This window comes from Rana temporaria, chromosome 6 (assembly GCF_905171775.1).
Source record: "Rana temporaria chromosome 6, aRanTem1.1, whole genome shotgun sequence".
Lineage (NCBI taxonomy): Eukaryota > Metazoa > Chordata > Amphibia > Anura > Ranidae > Rana > Rana temporaria.
This window is the reverse complement of record NC_053494.1, coordinates 220,160,536-220,178,159: the sequence shown is the minus strand read 5'-3', so window position 1 is coordinate 220,178,159 and position 17,624 is coordinate 220,160,536. Positions and strand designations below refer to the sequence as shown.

At 51.2% G+C, this 17,624-nt stretch overlaps 1 protein-coding gene across 3 annotated transcripts in view; it reads right to left on the bottom strand.

The window, feature by feature from the left end:
• The window catches only part of SEMA5B (semaphorin 5B), a 415,290-nt gene that overhangs the window by 46,719 nt on the left and 350,947 nt on the right, over positions 1-17,624 (bottom strand). For all 3 annotated transcript variants that reach the window (XM_040358292.1, XM_040358294.1, XM_040358293.1), the window contains exons 15-17: positions 14,333-14,476; positions 10,177-10,324; positions 2,375-2,600 (exon numbers count right to left, since the gene is read on the bottom strand). In XM_040358292.1, coding sequence (XP_040214226.1) covers positions 2,375-2,600; positions 10,177-10,324; positions 14,333-14,476 — 518 coding nt within the window. The remainder of the gene's footprint in view (positions 1-2,374; positions 2,601-10,176; positions 10,325-14,332; positions 14,477-17,624) is intronic.

The following is a 17,624-nucleotide window of genomic DNA, read 5'->3' as shown; positions in this document are numbered from 1 at the left end:
GGTCACATCTGGAATATCGGGTCTGGGGTGTCATTATTAAAGGCTACGCCCACAATATTTTCATCCAGGTCTTGGGGGGGGGGGCAGGTTTGAGCGGTATGAGAGATTTTTTTTCTTCCGTATAGGAAAAAATTGGCTAAGTTGCCCCTAAGGTTGAGTTGGGTGGGAGGGGGGAGATCTGTTTTGCCAACTCGTGGCTTCAGAGTTGTAATTGAAAGAACTTAAAGTACAGTGGCACCTCGGATTACGAGCATAATCCGTTCCAGGAGAATGCTCGTAATCCAAAGTACTCACATATCAAAGCGAGTTTCCCCATTGAAGTCAATGGAAACAAAGATAATTTGTTCCGCATTGAATTCAATGGCATGCAATGCCGCATGCGACCAGAGGTGTGGGGGTCGCCGGAGAGCCTCGTAAATGGCCGGAAAGGCCCAAGGACACCTCGGCTGACCTCAGAAAGGCTCGGAAACTGAGTATTTTCTTGTCTTTCCAAGCTTTTCCGAACAGCGCCGCTCGGCTCTGCTCCGGCGCCCCCCCCCCCCTCCTCAGGCCAAACACGGCACTGCACACTGCTTTGGCCTGAATCCTGCTCGTGTTGCGAGATAACACTCGCAAACTGAGTTTGGAATTTTTATTCAAATACAGTGCTCATATTTGCGAAACGCTCGTTAACCGCGTTACTCGCAATCCGAGGTTCCACTGTATTTTTAGCCTTATTTCAGATGATGAAACGCGTCGAGTTGTATTGTGGCATTTTTTTTTTTTTTTTACTATGTATCAATGCAAATTATCCTATTAACTTATTTGTCAAATTACATGGTATCTATATACAGTGGAACCTCGGATTGCGAGTAACGCGGTTAACGAGCGTTTTGCAATACGAGCGCTGTATTTTGAAGAATCCTAACTCGGTTTGCGAGTGTTGTCCCGCCAAAACGAGCAGGATTCAGGCCAAAGCGGTGTGCTGTACTGCGTTTGGCCTGAGGTGGGGGGCGCCGGAGCCGAACGGCGCCGATCGTTTCCGAGCCTTTCTGAGGTCAGCCTTTCCAGCTGTTTCCGAGGCTCACTGGCGGCCCCTGCCTCTGGCCGCATGCGGTATTGCAAGCCATTGAAGTCATGGGGAATGAGTTATTTGCATTTCCATTGACCTCTATGGGGAAACTCGCTTTGATATGCGAGTGCTTTGGATTACGAGCATTCTCCTGGAACAGATTATGTTCGTAATCCGAGGTTCCACTGTATATGTTTTTAACTTTTGTACAATAATAATTTTACATTTTTTATGCATCTGTTAGGTTGATGGTGCCACCCTATAGCTATGCCCTAGAAAGCCCCTTTCTACAATGAACTAATGACTGTGGGTATGGGATGTGGGCATAGGCCGACACTGAACCATTGTCAAAACATTTTCTGTATGGCAAAATTGGCACAGTTGCCCCTAAGACCGAGTTGGGGGGGAATCCGTTTTGCCATCCCTCCAGCTTCAGAGTTGTAATTGAAAGAACTTAGGGCCGGATTCACAAAGAGTTACGCCGGCGTATCAGTAGACACGCCGACGTAACTCGGAATCTAAGCCTGTCGTATGTTTAAGTGTATGCTCAAACTGAGATACACTTAAACCTAGCCAAGATACGACTGCCTGCGCCGTCGTATCTTAGGGTGCAATTTTCCCGCTGGCCGCTAGGTGGCGCTTCCGTTGATTTCGGCGTAGAATATGTAAATTACTAGATACGCCGATTCACGAACGTACGCTTGCCTGTCGCAGTAAAGATACGCAGTTTCCGTAAGAGATACGCCGCGTAAAGATAAACATGCCCCCTAGGTGGCGTAGCCAATGTCAAGTATGGCCGTCGTTCCCGCGTCGAAATTTGAAAATTTTACGTCGTTTGCATAACTCGTCCGTAAATGGGGCTGGACGGAATTTACTTTCACGTCGAAACCAATGACGTCCTTGCGGCGTACTTTGGAGCAATGCACACTGGGAAATTCCACGGACAGCGCATGCGCCGTTCGGGAAAAACGTCAATCACGTCGGGTCACCAAAAATTAACATAAAACACGCCCCCTCATCCTCATTCGAATTATGCGCGCTTACGCCGGCCCCATTTACGATACGCCGCCGTAACTTAGGAGGCAAGTGCTTTGTGAACACAGCACTCGCCTCTCTGACTTACGGCGGCGTAGCGTAAATACGATACGCTGCGCCGCCGTAACAATGCGCGCCCCTACCTGAATCCGGCCCTTAATGTATATTTGTCAGCCTTATTTCAGATGAAGACAAGACACATTAAGAAATATTAAACCAAAGTCTTTCATTGATATAAAAAATAAAAATAAAAAAGATAATGAGACTTCAGGTCAGATACAAACGTACAGTCCGTCTCGCAGGACACCGGGCCGTCGTTGGCACAGAACCGGGTCTCTATCTTCTTCCTCCCGAACTGCAGGATGTGGGGGTCTGACAGTTGCGCTCTGCAGGTATATCGGAAACGCTGTTCCTGGCGCGATCCGCTCTGCGTGACGTTGACAGGCATCCAGGGCGTCCAAGGCGTGTTCCTCCGTACCTCAGGACATGCTTCAGGGTTACACGTCCTGAATTCCTGCAATGTGGGAGAGAACGGGGGATAAATCCACGCCAATACGTAATAGACACTGTCAGCAGAAGAGGAATTGCTGGAAGTTAAACAAGTATAGTAATAATAATGGTGATTATTATGGGTAATGTAGGACTCTTAGGAAGATTTTGCATTATTGAAGTTCCTTAAGGCTGCGATATAGAAAATGGTCATGTAGGTCTGGAGCCACCAAAATAGGTTCAAGGTGCCCACCCTTGGACTAACTTACAGACATGTGCACTGCCGGAAAATTCGTTCATTTTCGTTTCATTTGTTTTTTAGCTTTTTTCGGAAATTCAAAACTTCCGAAATTCAAAACTTCCGAAATTCAAAACTTCCGAAATTCAAAACTTCCGAAATTCAAAACTTCCGAAATTCAAAACTTCCGAAATTCAAAACTTCCGAAATTCAAAACTTCCGAAATTCAAAACTTCCGAAATTCAAAACTTCCGAAATTCAAAACTTCCGAAATTCAAAACTCCCGAAATTCAAAACTCCCGAAATTCAAAACTTCCGAAATTCAAAACTTCCGAAATTCAAAACTTCCGAAATTCAAAACTTCCGAAGTTCCAGAACTCCCGAAATTCCAGAACTCCCGAAATTCCAGAACTCCCGAAATTCCAGAACTCCCGAAATTCCAGAACTCCCGAAATTCCAGAACTCCCGAAATTCCAGAACTCCCGAAATTCCAGAACTCCCGAAATTCAGAACTCCCGAAATTCAGAACTCCCGAAATTCAGAACTCCCGAAATTCAGAACTCTGAATTTTTTGGTGTGTTCTCACATGTTTTTTTTAAAGCCAAACTACAGTCCATCTTTTGTTATGGACGGGTTTTTTTTGGGGTGGGCAGATACACCTCTGCCAGGTTTTATTTCCCTTCTACAATCTTGCCGGGGAGATTTCCTCTCATTTCCTGTTGCCCGATGCAGACACATTCTACAACCACACACATCTTCAGTCAGGACTGGTGCAAAGATTTTTGACAATCTAGGCAAAACCTCATTTTGCCACCCCCCCCACACTTGGCTCCACCCCCTTTGCCCTGCCTATGTATACCACATCTTTTTAATGAAGCTCCCAAATGCAGCCTCACCAGCAGTAGCGGTGCATCGATAGTGGGCGCAGGAGTGCCGCACCCCTCTCTCCTGCACCGCCACTGAAACAATAGGCAGCAGGGCGCCCTAGACGGCTGCCTAGTTTGCCTAGTGGTAGCACCGGCCCTGTCTTCAGCAGAGCGAGGAAGGCTTAGCACCGGATATCATTGCCGTCTGCGTCTTACCATTCAATGGATGTTAAAAGGTCCCGATATTCCAGAGTATATTGACAAAGAGAATTATTTTAAATATCTACAGACTTTTATTCCCACTTCACATTAAAACAATTATTAGGATCACATTTCACCACATTACAGGCCGTTGCGAAAATCCTCTTCCATTACACAAAGGTATCTCTAGGTACAATGACCTCCCGCCGTCTCCGAGCCTCGTCTTCATCTCCTATAAATTGTATCTACTTGTTAATCTCAGATATTCAATTATCTTTTCATTATTCCAGCTCATGCTTGCCGAGGGATGAGACCACTTCTGCTGCATACAAGATGTAATCAGGATAGGTAGTTTTCATCTATGAGGGCCTTGTGGAGCCTTTATATTACACACCGATCGGCAATAACATTACGATCACCCACCTAATATTGAGTAGGTCCCCCCCTTTGCCGCCATAACAGCCCCAACACGTCAAGGCATGGACTCCACTAGACAAAGGATCACACTTGCCTTCATTTCTACTCTACTGCCTCCTGGTGCCATCTCTTCCCCAGGTAAGTCACGCACACGGCCATCCACAAAGAAAACGTGATTCATCAGACCAGGCCACCTTCTTCCATTGCTCCGTGGTCAAAGTTCTGATCCTCACATACCAAGCCGTCAGTAGCAGATCTTTTAAGTCCTGTAAGATGTTCAATTAAATGGAGACCTGGAGAATTTGGAGGCCAAGTCAACACCTAAAGATCCTTCTTGAATTCATCAGACCAGGCCACCTTTTTGCATTGCTCCATGGTCCAGTTGTGATGCACACAGCCTTCAACCGCCCACCCCCTCCTATCAATGAGCCTTCCCCACCTCCATCAATGAGCCTTCCCTTCCCCACCTCCATCAATGAGCCTTCCCTCCCCACCTCCATCAATGAGCCTTCCCTTCCCCACCTCCATCAATGAGCCTTCCCTTCCCCACCTCCATCAATGAGCCTTCCCTTCCCCACCTCCATCAATGAGCCTTCCCTTCCCCACCTCCATCAATGAGCCTTCCCTTCCCCACCTCCATCAATGAGCCTTCCCTTCCCACCTCCATCAATGAGCCTTCCCTCCCCACCTCCATCAATGAGCCTTCCCCTCCCCACCTCCATCAATGAGCCTTCCCCTCCCCACCTCCATCAATGAGCCTTCCCCTCCCCACCTCCATCAATGAGCCTTCCCCTCCCCACCTCCAACAATGAGCCTTTCCTTCCCACCTCCATCAATAAGCATAAGCCTTCGCTCCCCACCTCCATCAATGAGTCTTCCCTCCCCACCTCCATCAATGAGCCTTCCCTTCCCCACCTCCATCAATGAGCCTTCCCTTCCCCACCTCCATCAATGAGCCTTCCCTTCCCCACCTCCATCAATGAGCCTTCCCTTCCCCACCTCCATCAATGAGCCTTCCCTTCCCCACCTCCATCAATGAGCCTTCCCTTCCCCACCTCCATCAATGAGACTTCCCTCCCCACCTCCATCAATGATCCTTCCCTTCCTACCTCCATCAATGAGCCTTTCCTTCCCACCTCCATCAATAAGCATAAGCCTTCGCTCCCCACCTCCATCAATGAGTCTTCCCTCCCCACCTCCATCAATGAGCCTTCCCTCCCCACCTCCATCAATGAGCCTTCCCTCCCCACCTCCATCAATGAGCCTACCCTCCCCACCTCCATCAATGAGCCTACCCTCCCCACCTCCATCAATGAGCCTACCCTCCCCACCTCCATCAATGAGCCTACCCTCCCCACCTCCATCAACGAGCCTTCCCTCCCCTCCTCCACCAACGAGTCTTCCCTCCCCACCTCCATCAATAAGCCTTCCCTCCCCACCTCAACCAATGAGCCTTCCCTACCCACCTCAACCAATGAGCCTTCCCTACCCTCCTCCACCAATGAGACCTCTCACCCCACCTCCACCATTGAGACCTCTCACCCCACCTCCACCATTGAGACCTCTCACCCCACCTCCACCATTGAGACCTCTCACCCCACCTCCACCAATGAGACCTCTCACCCCACCTCCACCAATGAGACCTCTCACCCCACCTCCACCAATGAGACCTCTCACCCCACCTCCACCAATGAGACCTCTCATCCCACCTCCACCAATGAGACCTCTCATCCCACCTCCACCAATGAGACCTCTCACCCCACCTCCATCAATGAGCCTTGGCCGCCATTACCCTGTCACTGGTTGGCTGGTTTTCCTTCCTTGGACCACTTTTTGTTCAGTCCTGACCACTGCAGACCGGGAACATCCCACAAGAGCTGCAGTTCTGGAGTTGCTCTGACCCAGTCGTCTAGACAAAACAATTTGGCCCTTGTCAAAGTCCCTCAAATCCTTACGCTTGCCCATTTTTTCTGCTCTCAACACATCAACTTTAGGGTCAACGTGTTCACTTGCTGCCTAAAACATCTCACCCACTTATAGATGTCCTCGTAATGAGATAATCAATTTTATTCTCTTGACCCGTCAGTGATCATAATGTTATGGCTGATCGGTGTACTGTTATTATACTGATGTGATTTTGTAGATGCGATATCTCCTGAAGAAGCATATTTAACATCTGGGAAACGCGTTGTGAAGTGGTCTCATCTCTCTGCAAGTATCAGCTTGAATAATCAAAAGATAATTGGATGTTTGAGAGATTACCAAGTAGATACAATTTGGAGGAGATGAACAGGAGGCCTTGAGACAATGTACTTAGAAGTATCTATAATGAAGAAAGAGGGTTTCGGTAATGACTCGCAATCTTGTCGAATCTAAATAAAGTTTTAATGAGAACAGTCTGCAGATATTTTAAATAATTATTTCTGTGAATAGGCCCTTGAACATTAGTACCTTTTAAAGCCGAACTCCCGTAATTACGCTACTTGGTAAAAACTGCGGCTATGCCATGCCTGCCGACTTCTCTCTACATCTGACTGGTTGATTGCGCTCCAGGAAGATAACTTCTGGCGTTCCGATAACTGCGGCTCACTGTGGTCTCAGCGCCATCAAGAGCAGAGTCACTGGAACTGCTATGCCCCGCCCCTCTCCTTCTCCTGCCCATTCAAAGAAGCCTTTTCTATTACCCGAGCTCGCTCACAAAAATACAAAGGCTTCTGTGAATGGGCAGCAGAGGGGAGGGGCCGGCACAGCTGCTCTTTGTGCTTCTCTCTTCTCACAGCTAGGAGTGTGTTAAGATTAAGTTCACCTGCTGATGGCACTATCCTGCTTTGGGTTGTTTGCTGCAGTTCCAGTGTCCACCAGCAGGTGTCTCCCAGGACACAGCAGGCTATTGCAATCAGGCTAATTAGTGGTCAGCTGCCTTAAGGCTTCTCCTCCCTTCCCCCGGCGCGTCACGATTTTGGTCCCTGCCTTGCTGCTTAGCCTTGTCCGTGCCTTGCTCCTGCATCCCTCTGTTCTGTTCCCAGCCGTGATCCCCCTTCCTTGCAATCCTTGTACCCTTGTCCCTAGTTTGGTCTGTATGTATATATGTGGATGACGTCACACATTGGCTCTTCCTATACATGTGCAGACCGTGTCCTGGTCTGGTTGGATGACGTCACACATTGGCTCTCCCTATACATGTGCAGACCGTGTCCTGGCCTGGTTGGATGACGTCACACACTGGCTCTCCCTATACATGTGCAGACCGGGTCCTGGTCTGGTTGGATGACGTCACACATTGGCTCTCCCTATACATGTGCAGACCGGGTCCTGGTCTGGTTGGATGACGTCACACACTGGCTCTCCCTATACATGTGCAGACCGGGTCTTGGTCTGGTTGGATGATGTCACACATTGGCTCTCCCTAGACATGTGCAGACCGGGTCTTGGTCTGGTTGGATGACGTCACACATTGGCTCTCCCTATACATGTGCAGACCGGGTCTTGGTCTGGTTGGATGACGTCACACATTGGCTCTCCCTATACATGTGCAGACCGTGTCCTGGTCTGGTTGGATGACGTCACACACTGGCTCTCCCTATACATGTGCAGACCGGGTCCTGGTCTGGTTGGATGACGTCACACACTGGCTCTCCCTATACATGTGCAGACCGGGTCCTGGTCTGGTTGGATGACGTCACACACTGGCTCTCCCTATACATGTGCAGACCGTGTCCTGGCCTGGTTGGATGACGTCACACACTGGCTCTCCCTAGACATGGGCAGACCGGGTCCTGGTCTGGTTGGATGACGTCACACATTGGCTCTCCCTAGACATGGGCAGACCGGGTCTTGGTCTGGTTGGATGACGTCACACATTGGCTCTCCCTAGACATGTGCAGACCGGGTCTTGGTCTGGTTGGATGACGTCACACATTGGCTCTCCCTATACATGTGCAGACCGTGTCCTGGCCTGGTTGGATGACGTCACACACTGGCTCTCCCTATACATGTGCAGACCGGGTCCTGGTCTGGTTGGATGACGTCACACATTGGCTCTCCCTATACATGTGCAGACCGGGTCCTGGTCTGGTTGGATGATGTCACACATTGGCTCTCCCTAGACATGTGCAGACCGGGTCTTGGTCTGGTTGGATGACGTCACACATTGGCTCTCCCTATACATGTGCAGACCGTGTCCTGGTCTGGTTGGATGACGTCACACACTGGCTCTCCCTATACATGTGCAGACCGTGTCCTGGTCTGGTTGGATGACGTCACACACTGGCTCTCCCTATACATGTGCAGACCGGGTCCTGGTCTGGTTGGATGACGTCACACACTGGCTCTCCCTATACATGTGCAGACCGTGTCCTGGCCTGGTTGGATGACGTCACACACTGGCTCTCCCTATACATGTGCAGACCGTGTCCTGGTCTGGTTGGATGACGTCACACACTGGCTCTCCCTAGACATGGGCAGACCGGGTCCTGGTCTGGTTGGATGACCTCACACATTGGCTCTCCCTAGACATGGGCAGACCGAGTCTTGGTCTGGTTGGATGACGTCACACATTGGCTCTCCCTAGACATGTGCAGACCGGGTCTTGGTCTGGTTGGATGACGTCACACATTGGCTCTCCCTAGACATGTGCAGACCGGGTCTTGGTCTGGTTGGATGATGTCACACATTGGCTCTCCCTAGACATGTGCAGACCGGGTCTTGGTCTGGTTGGATGACGTCACACATTGGCTCTCCCTATACATGTGCAGACCGTGTCCTGGTCTGGTTGGATGACGTCACACACTGGCTCTCCCTATACATGTGCAGACCGGGTCCTGGTCTGGTTGGATGACGTCACACACTGGCTCTCCCTATACATGTGCAGACCGTGTCCTGGCCTGGTTGGATGACGTCACACACTGGCTCTCCCTATACATGTGCAGACCGTGTCCTGGTCTGGTTGGATGACGTCACACACTGGCTCTCCCTAGACATGGGCAGACCGGGTCCTGGTCTGGTTGGATGACGTCACACATTGGCTCTCCCTATACATGTGCAGACCGTGTCCTGGCCTGGTTGGATGACGTCACACACTGGCTCTCCCTATACATGTGCAGACCGGGTCCTGGTCTGGTTGGATGACGTCACACATTGGCTCTCCCTATACATGTGCAGACCGGGTCCTGGTCTGGTTGGATGACGTCACACATTGGCTCTCCCTATACATGTGCAGACCGGGTCCTGGTCTGGTTGGATGACGTCACACATTGGCTCTCCCTAGACATGTGCAGACCGGGTCCTGGTCTGGTTGGATGACGTCACACATTGGCTCTCCCTAGACATGTGCAGACCGGGTCCTGGTCTGGTTGGATGATGTCATACATTGGCTCTCCCTAGACATGTGCAGACCGGGTCTTGGTCTGGTTGGATGACGTCACACATTGGCTCTCCCTATACATGTGCAGACCGTGTCCTGGTCTGGTTGGATGACGTCACACACTGGCTCTCCCTATACATGTGCAGACCGGGTCCTGGTCTGGTTGGATGACGTCACACACTGGCTCTCCCTAGACATGTGCAGACCGGGTCCTGGTCTGGTTGGATGACGTCACACATTGGCTCTCCCTAGACATGTGCAGACCGGGTCCTGGTCTGGTTGGATGACGTCACACACTGGCTCTCCCTATACATGTGCAGACCGGGTCCTGGTCTGGTTGGATGACGTCACACATTGGCTCTCCCTATACATGTGCAGACCGGGTCCTGGTCTGGTTGGATGACGTCACACATTGGCTCTCCCTAGACATGTGCAGACCGGGTCTTGGTCTGGTTGGATGACGTCACATGGGGGGGGGGGGGGGGGAACCCGTCCTGAAGGATGACATCATACACACCTGGGCGCAGCCGGGGCAGGTGTTTCCGTTCTCGCAGGTCCGCTGTCTGGTGTGGACTCCGCCCCCGCAGTCAGCGCTGCACTTGCTCCAGGAGCCCCAAGAGGACCAGAAGATGGGGACCGGACACGGGTTGTTCTCGTTGCAGAAACTGAAAGGAAAAAGAACAGTGAAGATCCGGAACCCAAACATGTGACAGAGGGGGAACCAGTGGCCATCACATCCCTACACATACAATGCTGTATATGAGAAGCCAACTCATATTATGTAATGTATAGAGTGCAGAGGTCAGAAGTATGTAACTTACAATGTGCAGGGGTCATTAGTATTTAATGTACAGAGTGCAGGGGTCAGAAGTATGTAACTTACAATGTGCAGGGGTCATTAGTATTTAATGTACAGAGTGCAGGGGTCAGAAGTATGTAATCTATAGAGTGGAGTATGTAACTTACAATGTGCAGGGGTCATTCGTGTTTAATGTACAGAGTGCAGAGGTCATTAGTATTTAATGTAGAGTGCAGAGGTCAGAAGTATGTAATATATAGAGTGCAGAGGTCAGAAGTATGTAATATATAGAGTGCAGAGGTCAGAAGTATGTAATATATAGAGTGCAGAGGTCAGAAGTATGTAATATATAGAGTGCAGAGGTCAGGAGTATGTAATATATAGAGTGCAGAGGTCAGGAGTATGTAATATATAGAGTGCAGAGGTCAGGAGTATGTAATATATAGAGTGCAGAGGTCAGAAGTATGTAATATATAGAGTGCAGAGGTCAGAAGTATGTAATATATAGAGTGCAAAGGTCAGGAGTATGTTATTTGCAGACTGCAGAAGTTTGGATTATGTAATGCATAGAGTGCAGGGGTCAGAGATATGTAGCATACAGAGTGCAGGGGTCAGAGATATGTAGCATACAGAGGGAACCAGCGTTCCCTCCTCCAGCACTGGCAGCCCGCAGTGCCCCGGGTTCTGATCCGACCGGCATACGGAGACGTGGCGAGCGGATTGGATAATGAGAGGGGGCAGGGTGGAGCGGGCAGGGTGAAGCGGGCAGGGTGGCGCGGGCGACGCTCCGACTGAATTAGCACATTTAGCAGATTATTGATGAACTCGCGCCCTCTCTGCTTCCCAGAGAAAGGTCGGAGCGGAGGAGACGTCCCCTCCCCCCTCCCCCGGGGGGGTCACACACCCCGCAGATTTCTAATTAGGAAACTAGAAGCAAATTAATCGCGTCCATTACCAGATGCTGCAAAGTCGCCGGGATCCGACCCCGCGACATCCGTATTTCACCGCCCGCCGCGCCGGAGGAACCTGACAAACCGACAGAGTCTACATCACCGTCCGGGCCGGACGCGCCGGACACCAACCGGACCGCAGATATTTACTAAACGGTGATAAGATACACGGCATCCCAAAGTGCGTGCGATACGAATATCCGGGGGTGTCCCTTCAGCTAAAATCCTCCCAGCATCAGAAATACAGAAAATTCATGACAAGCGCCGCACTTCACCACCTGACACATTGTTTATAAACATTGATCAGACAGGAGATTGAACAATGTTTATAAACAAATTTACTTTTTAGCCATCTCCTGTCTGAACAATATTTATAAACAATGTTACTTAGTATCTGACAGGAGATAAAGAGATAAAGTAACATTGTTTATAAACATTGTTCAGAAGGGAGATCGAGAGATACAAATGAACGTTTTTTAAACATTGATCAGATGGGAGATAAAGAGATACAATGTAACATTGTTTATAAACATTGATCAGACAGGAGATTGAACAATGTTTATAAACAATGTTACGTTGTAGCTATCTCCTGTCTGATCAATGTTTAAAAAAAAGTTAACTTAGTATCTATCTCTCTAGCTCCAGTCTGAACAATGTATCTGTCTCCCATCTAATCAATGTTTATAAACATTGGCCCGGATTCAAAGAGCAATTGCGCCTGCGTAACCATAGTTACGCAGCGCAATTGCTTACTTGCGCCGGCGTAACGAGTTCTCCTGATTCAGGAACCTCGTTACGCCGACTGCAGCCTAAGATCTGCGCGGCATAAGGCTCTTATGCCCTCATATCTTAGGCTGCATTCTTGCGATGGCCGCTAGGGGGCGTTCCCGTTGTGCTCAGCGTATAGTATGCAAATTGCATACTAACGCCGATTCACAATGTTACGCGAGCCCTGCGTACGCAGTTTACGTCGTTTGCGTACGGCGGTTTTCACGTAAGGCTGCCCCTGCTATTAGCAGGGGCAGCCAATGCTACGTATACCCGTCGTTCCCGCGTCGCGAAATTTGAATTTTACGTAGTTTGCGTAAGTGAATCGTGAATGGCGCTGGACGCCATTCACGTTCACTTTGAAGCAAATGACGTCCTTGCGACGTCATTTGCCGCAATGCACGTCGGGAACGTTTCCCGACGGAGCATGCGCACTACGCTCGGCGCGGGAACGCGCCTAATTTAAATGATTCCCGCCCCCTACGGGATCATTTAAATTGCGCGCGCTTACGCTGGGCATTTTGCCGGCGCGCCCGCGCAATTTACGGAGCTACTGCTCCGTGAATCGCGGGTAGCGCAGAAAATTTGCGGGGGCTCAGGGCAAAAACTTTGCCCTGCGCCTCTGTAAAAAAAGCGCAAATGTACCTGAATCTAGCCCATTGTTACTTTGTATCTGACGATACAAAGTGACTTGGTTTATAAACATTGATCAGAAGGGAGATTGAAAAATGTTTATAAACAACGTTAGTTTGTATCTCTCTATCTCCTGTCTGAACAATGTTTATAAGCAATGATACTTTGTATCAGACGGGAGATAGAGATATAAAGTAACATTGTTTACAAACATTGTTCAGACAGGAGATGGTAGATGCTGTGGTATATAGTAGCCCGCCGTGGACAGAAAAGTGCAGCCCGTTCCAAGCCCCTTTGGATTGTCGGCTGCACAGTGGCTGCACCTTCCCACTCCTCTTCTCTGTCAGACTCTCCAGGTAAATTGCTCCTCCTATTTTAAAACTCAGCAGGGCTGCCGCCTGCACTGCCCGATACACAGACAGCCACCAGAGGGAGCCGTTCCCAAAACTGCAGCAATGTTTCCCAGGCAAACGCTACAATGATTATGAAGTATTGTGTGCGCGCTCGCTAAAAATACCCCACATCTTCCCCCTCCTGACGCACGCCGCTATGGAGACCGTAAACCACGCCCACGCACCGCGACTTCGCCAAACCCTCGCCGGGGCCTGGAGTCCCTTCGCTTTACTCTTCCCCGCCTGGGAGAAGTACTTAGCCGACACTTATCCTGGAGACGCACAACACTGGAGAGATGGAGAGATGGGTTAAACCCAATAAAAAAAAAGTCGGCAAGCGCGGGAGAGTCGGCGAGCGCGGCGGAGTCAGTGAGCGCGGCGTAATCGGTGAGCGCGGGGGAGTCGGTGGGCGCGGGGGAGTCGGTGGGCGCGGGGGAGTCGTGAGCATGGGTGAGTCGGTGGCCGCAGGGGAGTCGGCAGGCGCGGGGGAGTCGGCGAGCGCGGGGGAGTCGTGAGTACTTAGCCGACACTTATCCTGGAGACGCACAGCACTGGAGCGATCGGTTAAACCCAATAAAAAAAAAAAAAAAAAAATAAAAAGTGTCGGCGGGCGCAGGGGAGTCAGCGAGAGTGCGGGGGAGTCGGCGGTCGCGGGGGAGTCGGTGAGCGCGGGGGAGTCGGTGAGCGCGGGGGAGTTGGTGAGCACGGGGGAGTCAGTGGGCGCGGGGGAGTCAGCGGGCACGGGGCAGTCGGCGAGCACGGGGCAGTCGGCGAGCACGGGGCAGTCGGCGAGCACGGGGGAGTCGGTGGGCGCGGGGGAGTTGGTGGGCGCGGGGGAGTCGGTGAGCGCGGGGGAGTCGGCGGGCGGCGCGGCATTCTCGGAGCTCCAGAGATTTTCCCGGACGGGAGAGCCGATCTCTATAATGATACAATCTCTCCGAAGCCGTGAATAATTAATAACCAAACAGGCGTCACCAACACCGGCGAGCGCCTAAACCGCTCTGCGATAAAGACTGCAACGTGTAATTATCTTTAAACGCACTGACTCCGCGGCGGCTGGTTAACCGATTGGGTGCCGACGTTCGTCTTCAGACAGAAAAGCTGACAAAAAAAAGGGGGGGGGGGTCTTACCGTTCTTCTCTGCTCTGCCCCACGCAGACTCTCCCTCCGAACCGCGGAGCCGGGTTGCTGCACGTCCTTTGCCGCACCTGAAATCCAATACCGCAGGAGGTGCTGCACTGCGCCCAGGAGGACCAGGGTGTCCAGCCGCCATTCCTAAGAGAGAAACAAAAAAAAAACAAAAAAACGCCATCGTTAGCGCAACTTTATTTCTAGAAAATAATCTTGCATCAGTCCATAAGGGGCGCATTGGGCGCCGCCCCTTCTCTCCTGGCACCGTTCTATCCCCATGCATGAATCTATGGTCGCTGCTGTCGCTCCCTATTCAGGTGTCTGCGGCCCCATTTTCGGGCGCCGGGCACCTGAATTACACCGGCGGCGGCGGGGTGTTTTTTGGAATTGTCCGATTGAAGCCCATAGGCTCTAATAGGCCCCCAAAAAATGTGAACAGCGGGCGCCATGCTGGGCGTTCGCTCTTCACTCAACTGTGTGTTAGCAAAGCAAAGGAATTTGCTTTGCCAACACTGCCTCTCAGCCAATCAGGTTGCCGGGTCTGTTACCTGTCACCTGATTGGCTGAAATGTCAGGCGCTGTGATTGGACGCCTGATAGAGAGGACGGAAGGAGACATGGAGGACGTGCAGGAGAGCGCCGCTGACCCGCTGCGAGACAGGTAAGTGCCGGGCAGCATCTGATGGGCACAGTAGAGGCAATCGATGGGCACACTGGTAGCATCTGATGCGGCGCAGTAGTGACAACTGATGGGCACACTGACAGCATCTGATGGGGCACAGTAGAGGCAACTGATTGGCACACTGTCAGCATTTGATGGGACACAGTAGAGGCAATTGATGGGCACACTGGCAGCATTTGATGGGGCACAGTAGTGGCAATTGATGGGCACACTGACAGAATCTGATGGGGCACAGTAGAGGCAACCGATGGGCACACTGTCAGCATTTGATGGGACACAGTAGAGGCAATTGATGGGCACACTGGTAGCATCTGATGGGGCACAGTAGAGGCAATCGATGGGCACACTGCCTTTACTGTGCCCCATCAGATGCTACCAGTATGCCCATCGATTGCCTCTACTGTGTCCCATCAAATGCTGCCAGTGTGCCCATCAGTTGCCTCTACTGTGCCCCATCAGATGCTGCCAGTGTGCCCATCAATTGCCGCTACTGTGCCCCATCAAATGCTGCCAGTGTGCCCATAAATTGCCGCTAGTGTGCCTCGTCCGATGCTGTCAGTGTGCCAGTCAATTGCCACTACTGTGCCCCATCAGATGCTGCCAGTGTGCCCATCAATTGCCGCTATTGTGCCCCATTAGATGCTACCAATCGATGGGCACACTGGCAGCATCTGATGGGGCACAGTAGAGGCAACTGATGGGCACACTGGCAGCATTTAATGGGGCACAGTAGTGGCAATTGATGGGCACACTGGCAGCATCTGATGGGGCACAGTTGAGGCAACTGATGGGCACACTGGCAGCATCTGATGGGGCACAGTAGAGGCAATCGATGGGCACACTGGCAGCATCTGATGGGGCACAGTAGAGGCAACTGATGGGCACACTGGCAGCATTTAATGGGGCACAGTAGTGGCAATTGATGGGCACACTGGCAGCTTCTGATGGAGCACAGTAGAGGCAATTGATGGCCACACTGGCAGCATTTGATGGGGCACAGTAGCGGCAATTGATGAGCACACTGACAGCATCTGATGGGGTAATGGGGCACAGTAGAGGCAGTTGATGGGCACAGTAGAGGCAATTAATGGGCACACTGGCAGCATCTGATGGGCCACAGTAGCGGCAATTGATGGGCACACTGGCAGCATCTGATGGGGCACAGTAGCGGCAATTGATGAGCACACTGGCAGCATCTGATGGGGCAATGGGGCACAGTAGAGGCAGTTGATGGGCACAGTAGAGGCAATTGATGGGCACACTGGCAGCATCTGATGGGGCACAGAACAGCAATTGACTGGAGACGCCTGAACTCGTTAGAAGCGTGTCCGCATATCATGCCCTATGTTGGCATAGCAGAGTAATGCCCACACCCCTTATTACAGGAGCCCTCATGCAGATTTTAAATCCATTGAAATGTCGTCTTCTTTCAGCCACCGTTTGCCGGCACAGCCCCGGTAACGATATTCACATGTTGGTCGTTCCGGCTAAGTGTAAACCATAAATAAACCCTCCAATGAAATCATTACATCTCATTTCCAAGCATCTCAGGCGCTTCTCGTTAATCGCGTCCCCCACTGACCCCAGCGCTGGATTTACAGCTCGGGGTTTATCATGTTCCTGGGGAAGAAGAGCTGCCTGCCCGGTACGGTCACCCCAGGGCTCTGCCAGGACAGGAAATGTGGGGCTGACCCAACACATTGTGCTGCCTGGGTCCAAGAATGAAATGCTGCCCGCCCCCCCCCCCAAAAAAAACCTCACGCCCATCAACAAAAGGCCCCCACAGCTGTTTGTTTATATCATGATAATATGAAATTAAATTGATCAGGGTACTATAGGGGCCAGCTAGGGTCGTATAGGGACAGGCTAGGGCACTATAGGGGCAAGCTAGGGTAGTATAGGGGCAGGCTGTGGTACTATAGGGGCCAGCTGGGGTAGTATAGGGACAGGCTAGGGCACTATAGGGGCAAGCTAGGGTAGTATTGGGGCAGGCTGGGGTACTATATGGACAGGCTGGGGTACTATATGGACAGGCTAGGGTAGTATATGGACTGGCTAGGGTAGTATATGGACAGGCTAGGGTACCATAGGGACAGGCTAGGGTAGTATAGGGGCAGGCTGGGGTACTATATGGACAGGCTAGGGTAGTAAATGGACAGGCTAGGGTAGTATATGGACAGGCTAGGGTAGTACATAGGCAGGCTAGGGCAGTAAATGGACCGGCTTTGGGTAGTATAGGGGCAGGCTGGGGTAGTATATGGACAGGCTAGGGTAGTATATGGACAGGCTAGGGTACCATAGGGACAGGCTAGGGTAGTATAGCGACAGGCTAGGGTAGTATAGCGACAGGCTAGGGTAGTATAGCGACAGGCTAGGGTAGTATAGCGACAGGCTACGGTAGTATAGCGACAGGCTACGGTAGTATAGCGACAGGCTACGGTAGTATAGCGACAGGCTACGGTAGTATAGCGACAGGCTACGGTAGTATAGCGACAGGCTACGGTAGTATAGCGACAGGCTAGGGTAGTATAGCGACAGGCGTGGCAGGGTGGGGCAGTATAGGGGCAAGGTAGGGTAGTGTAGGGGCAGGCTAGGGTAGTATATGGACAGG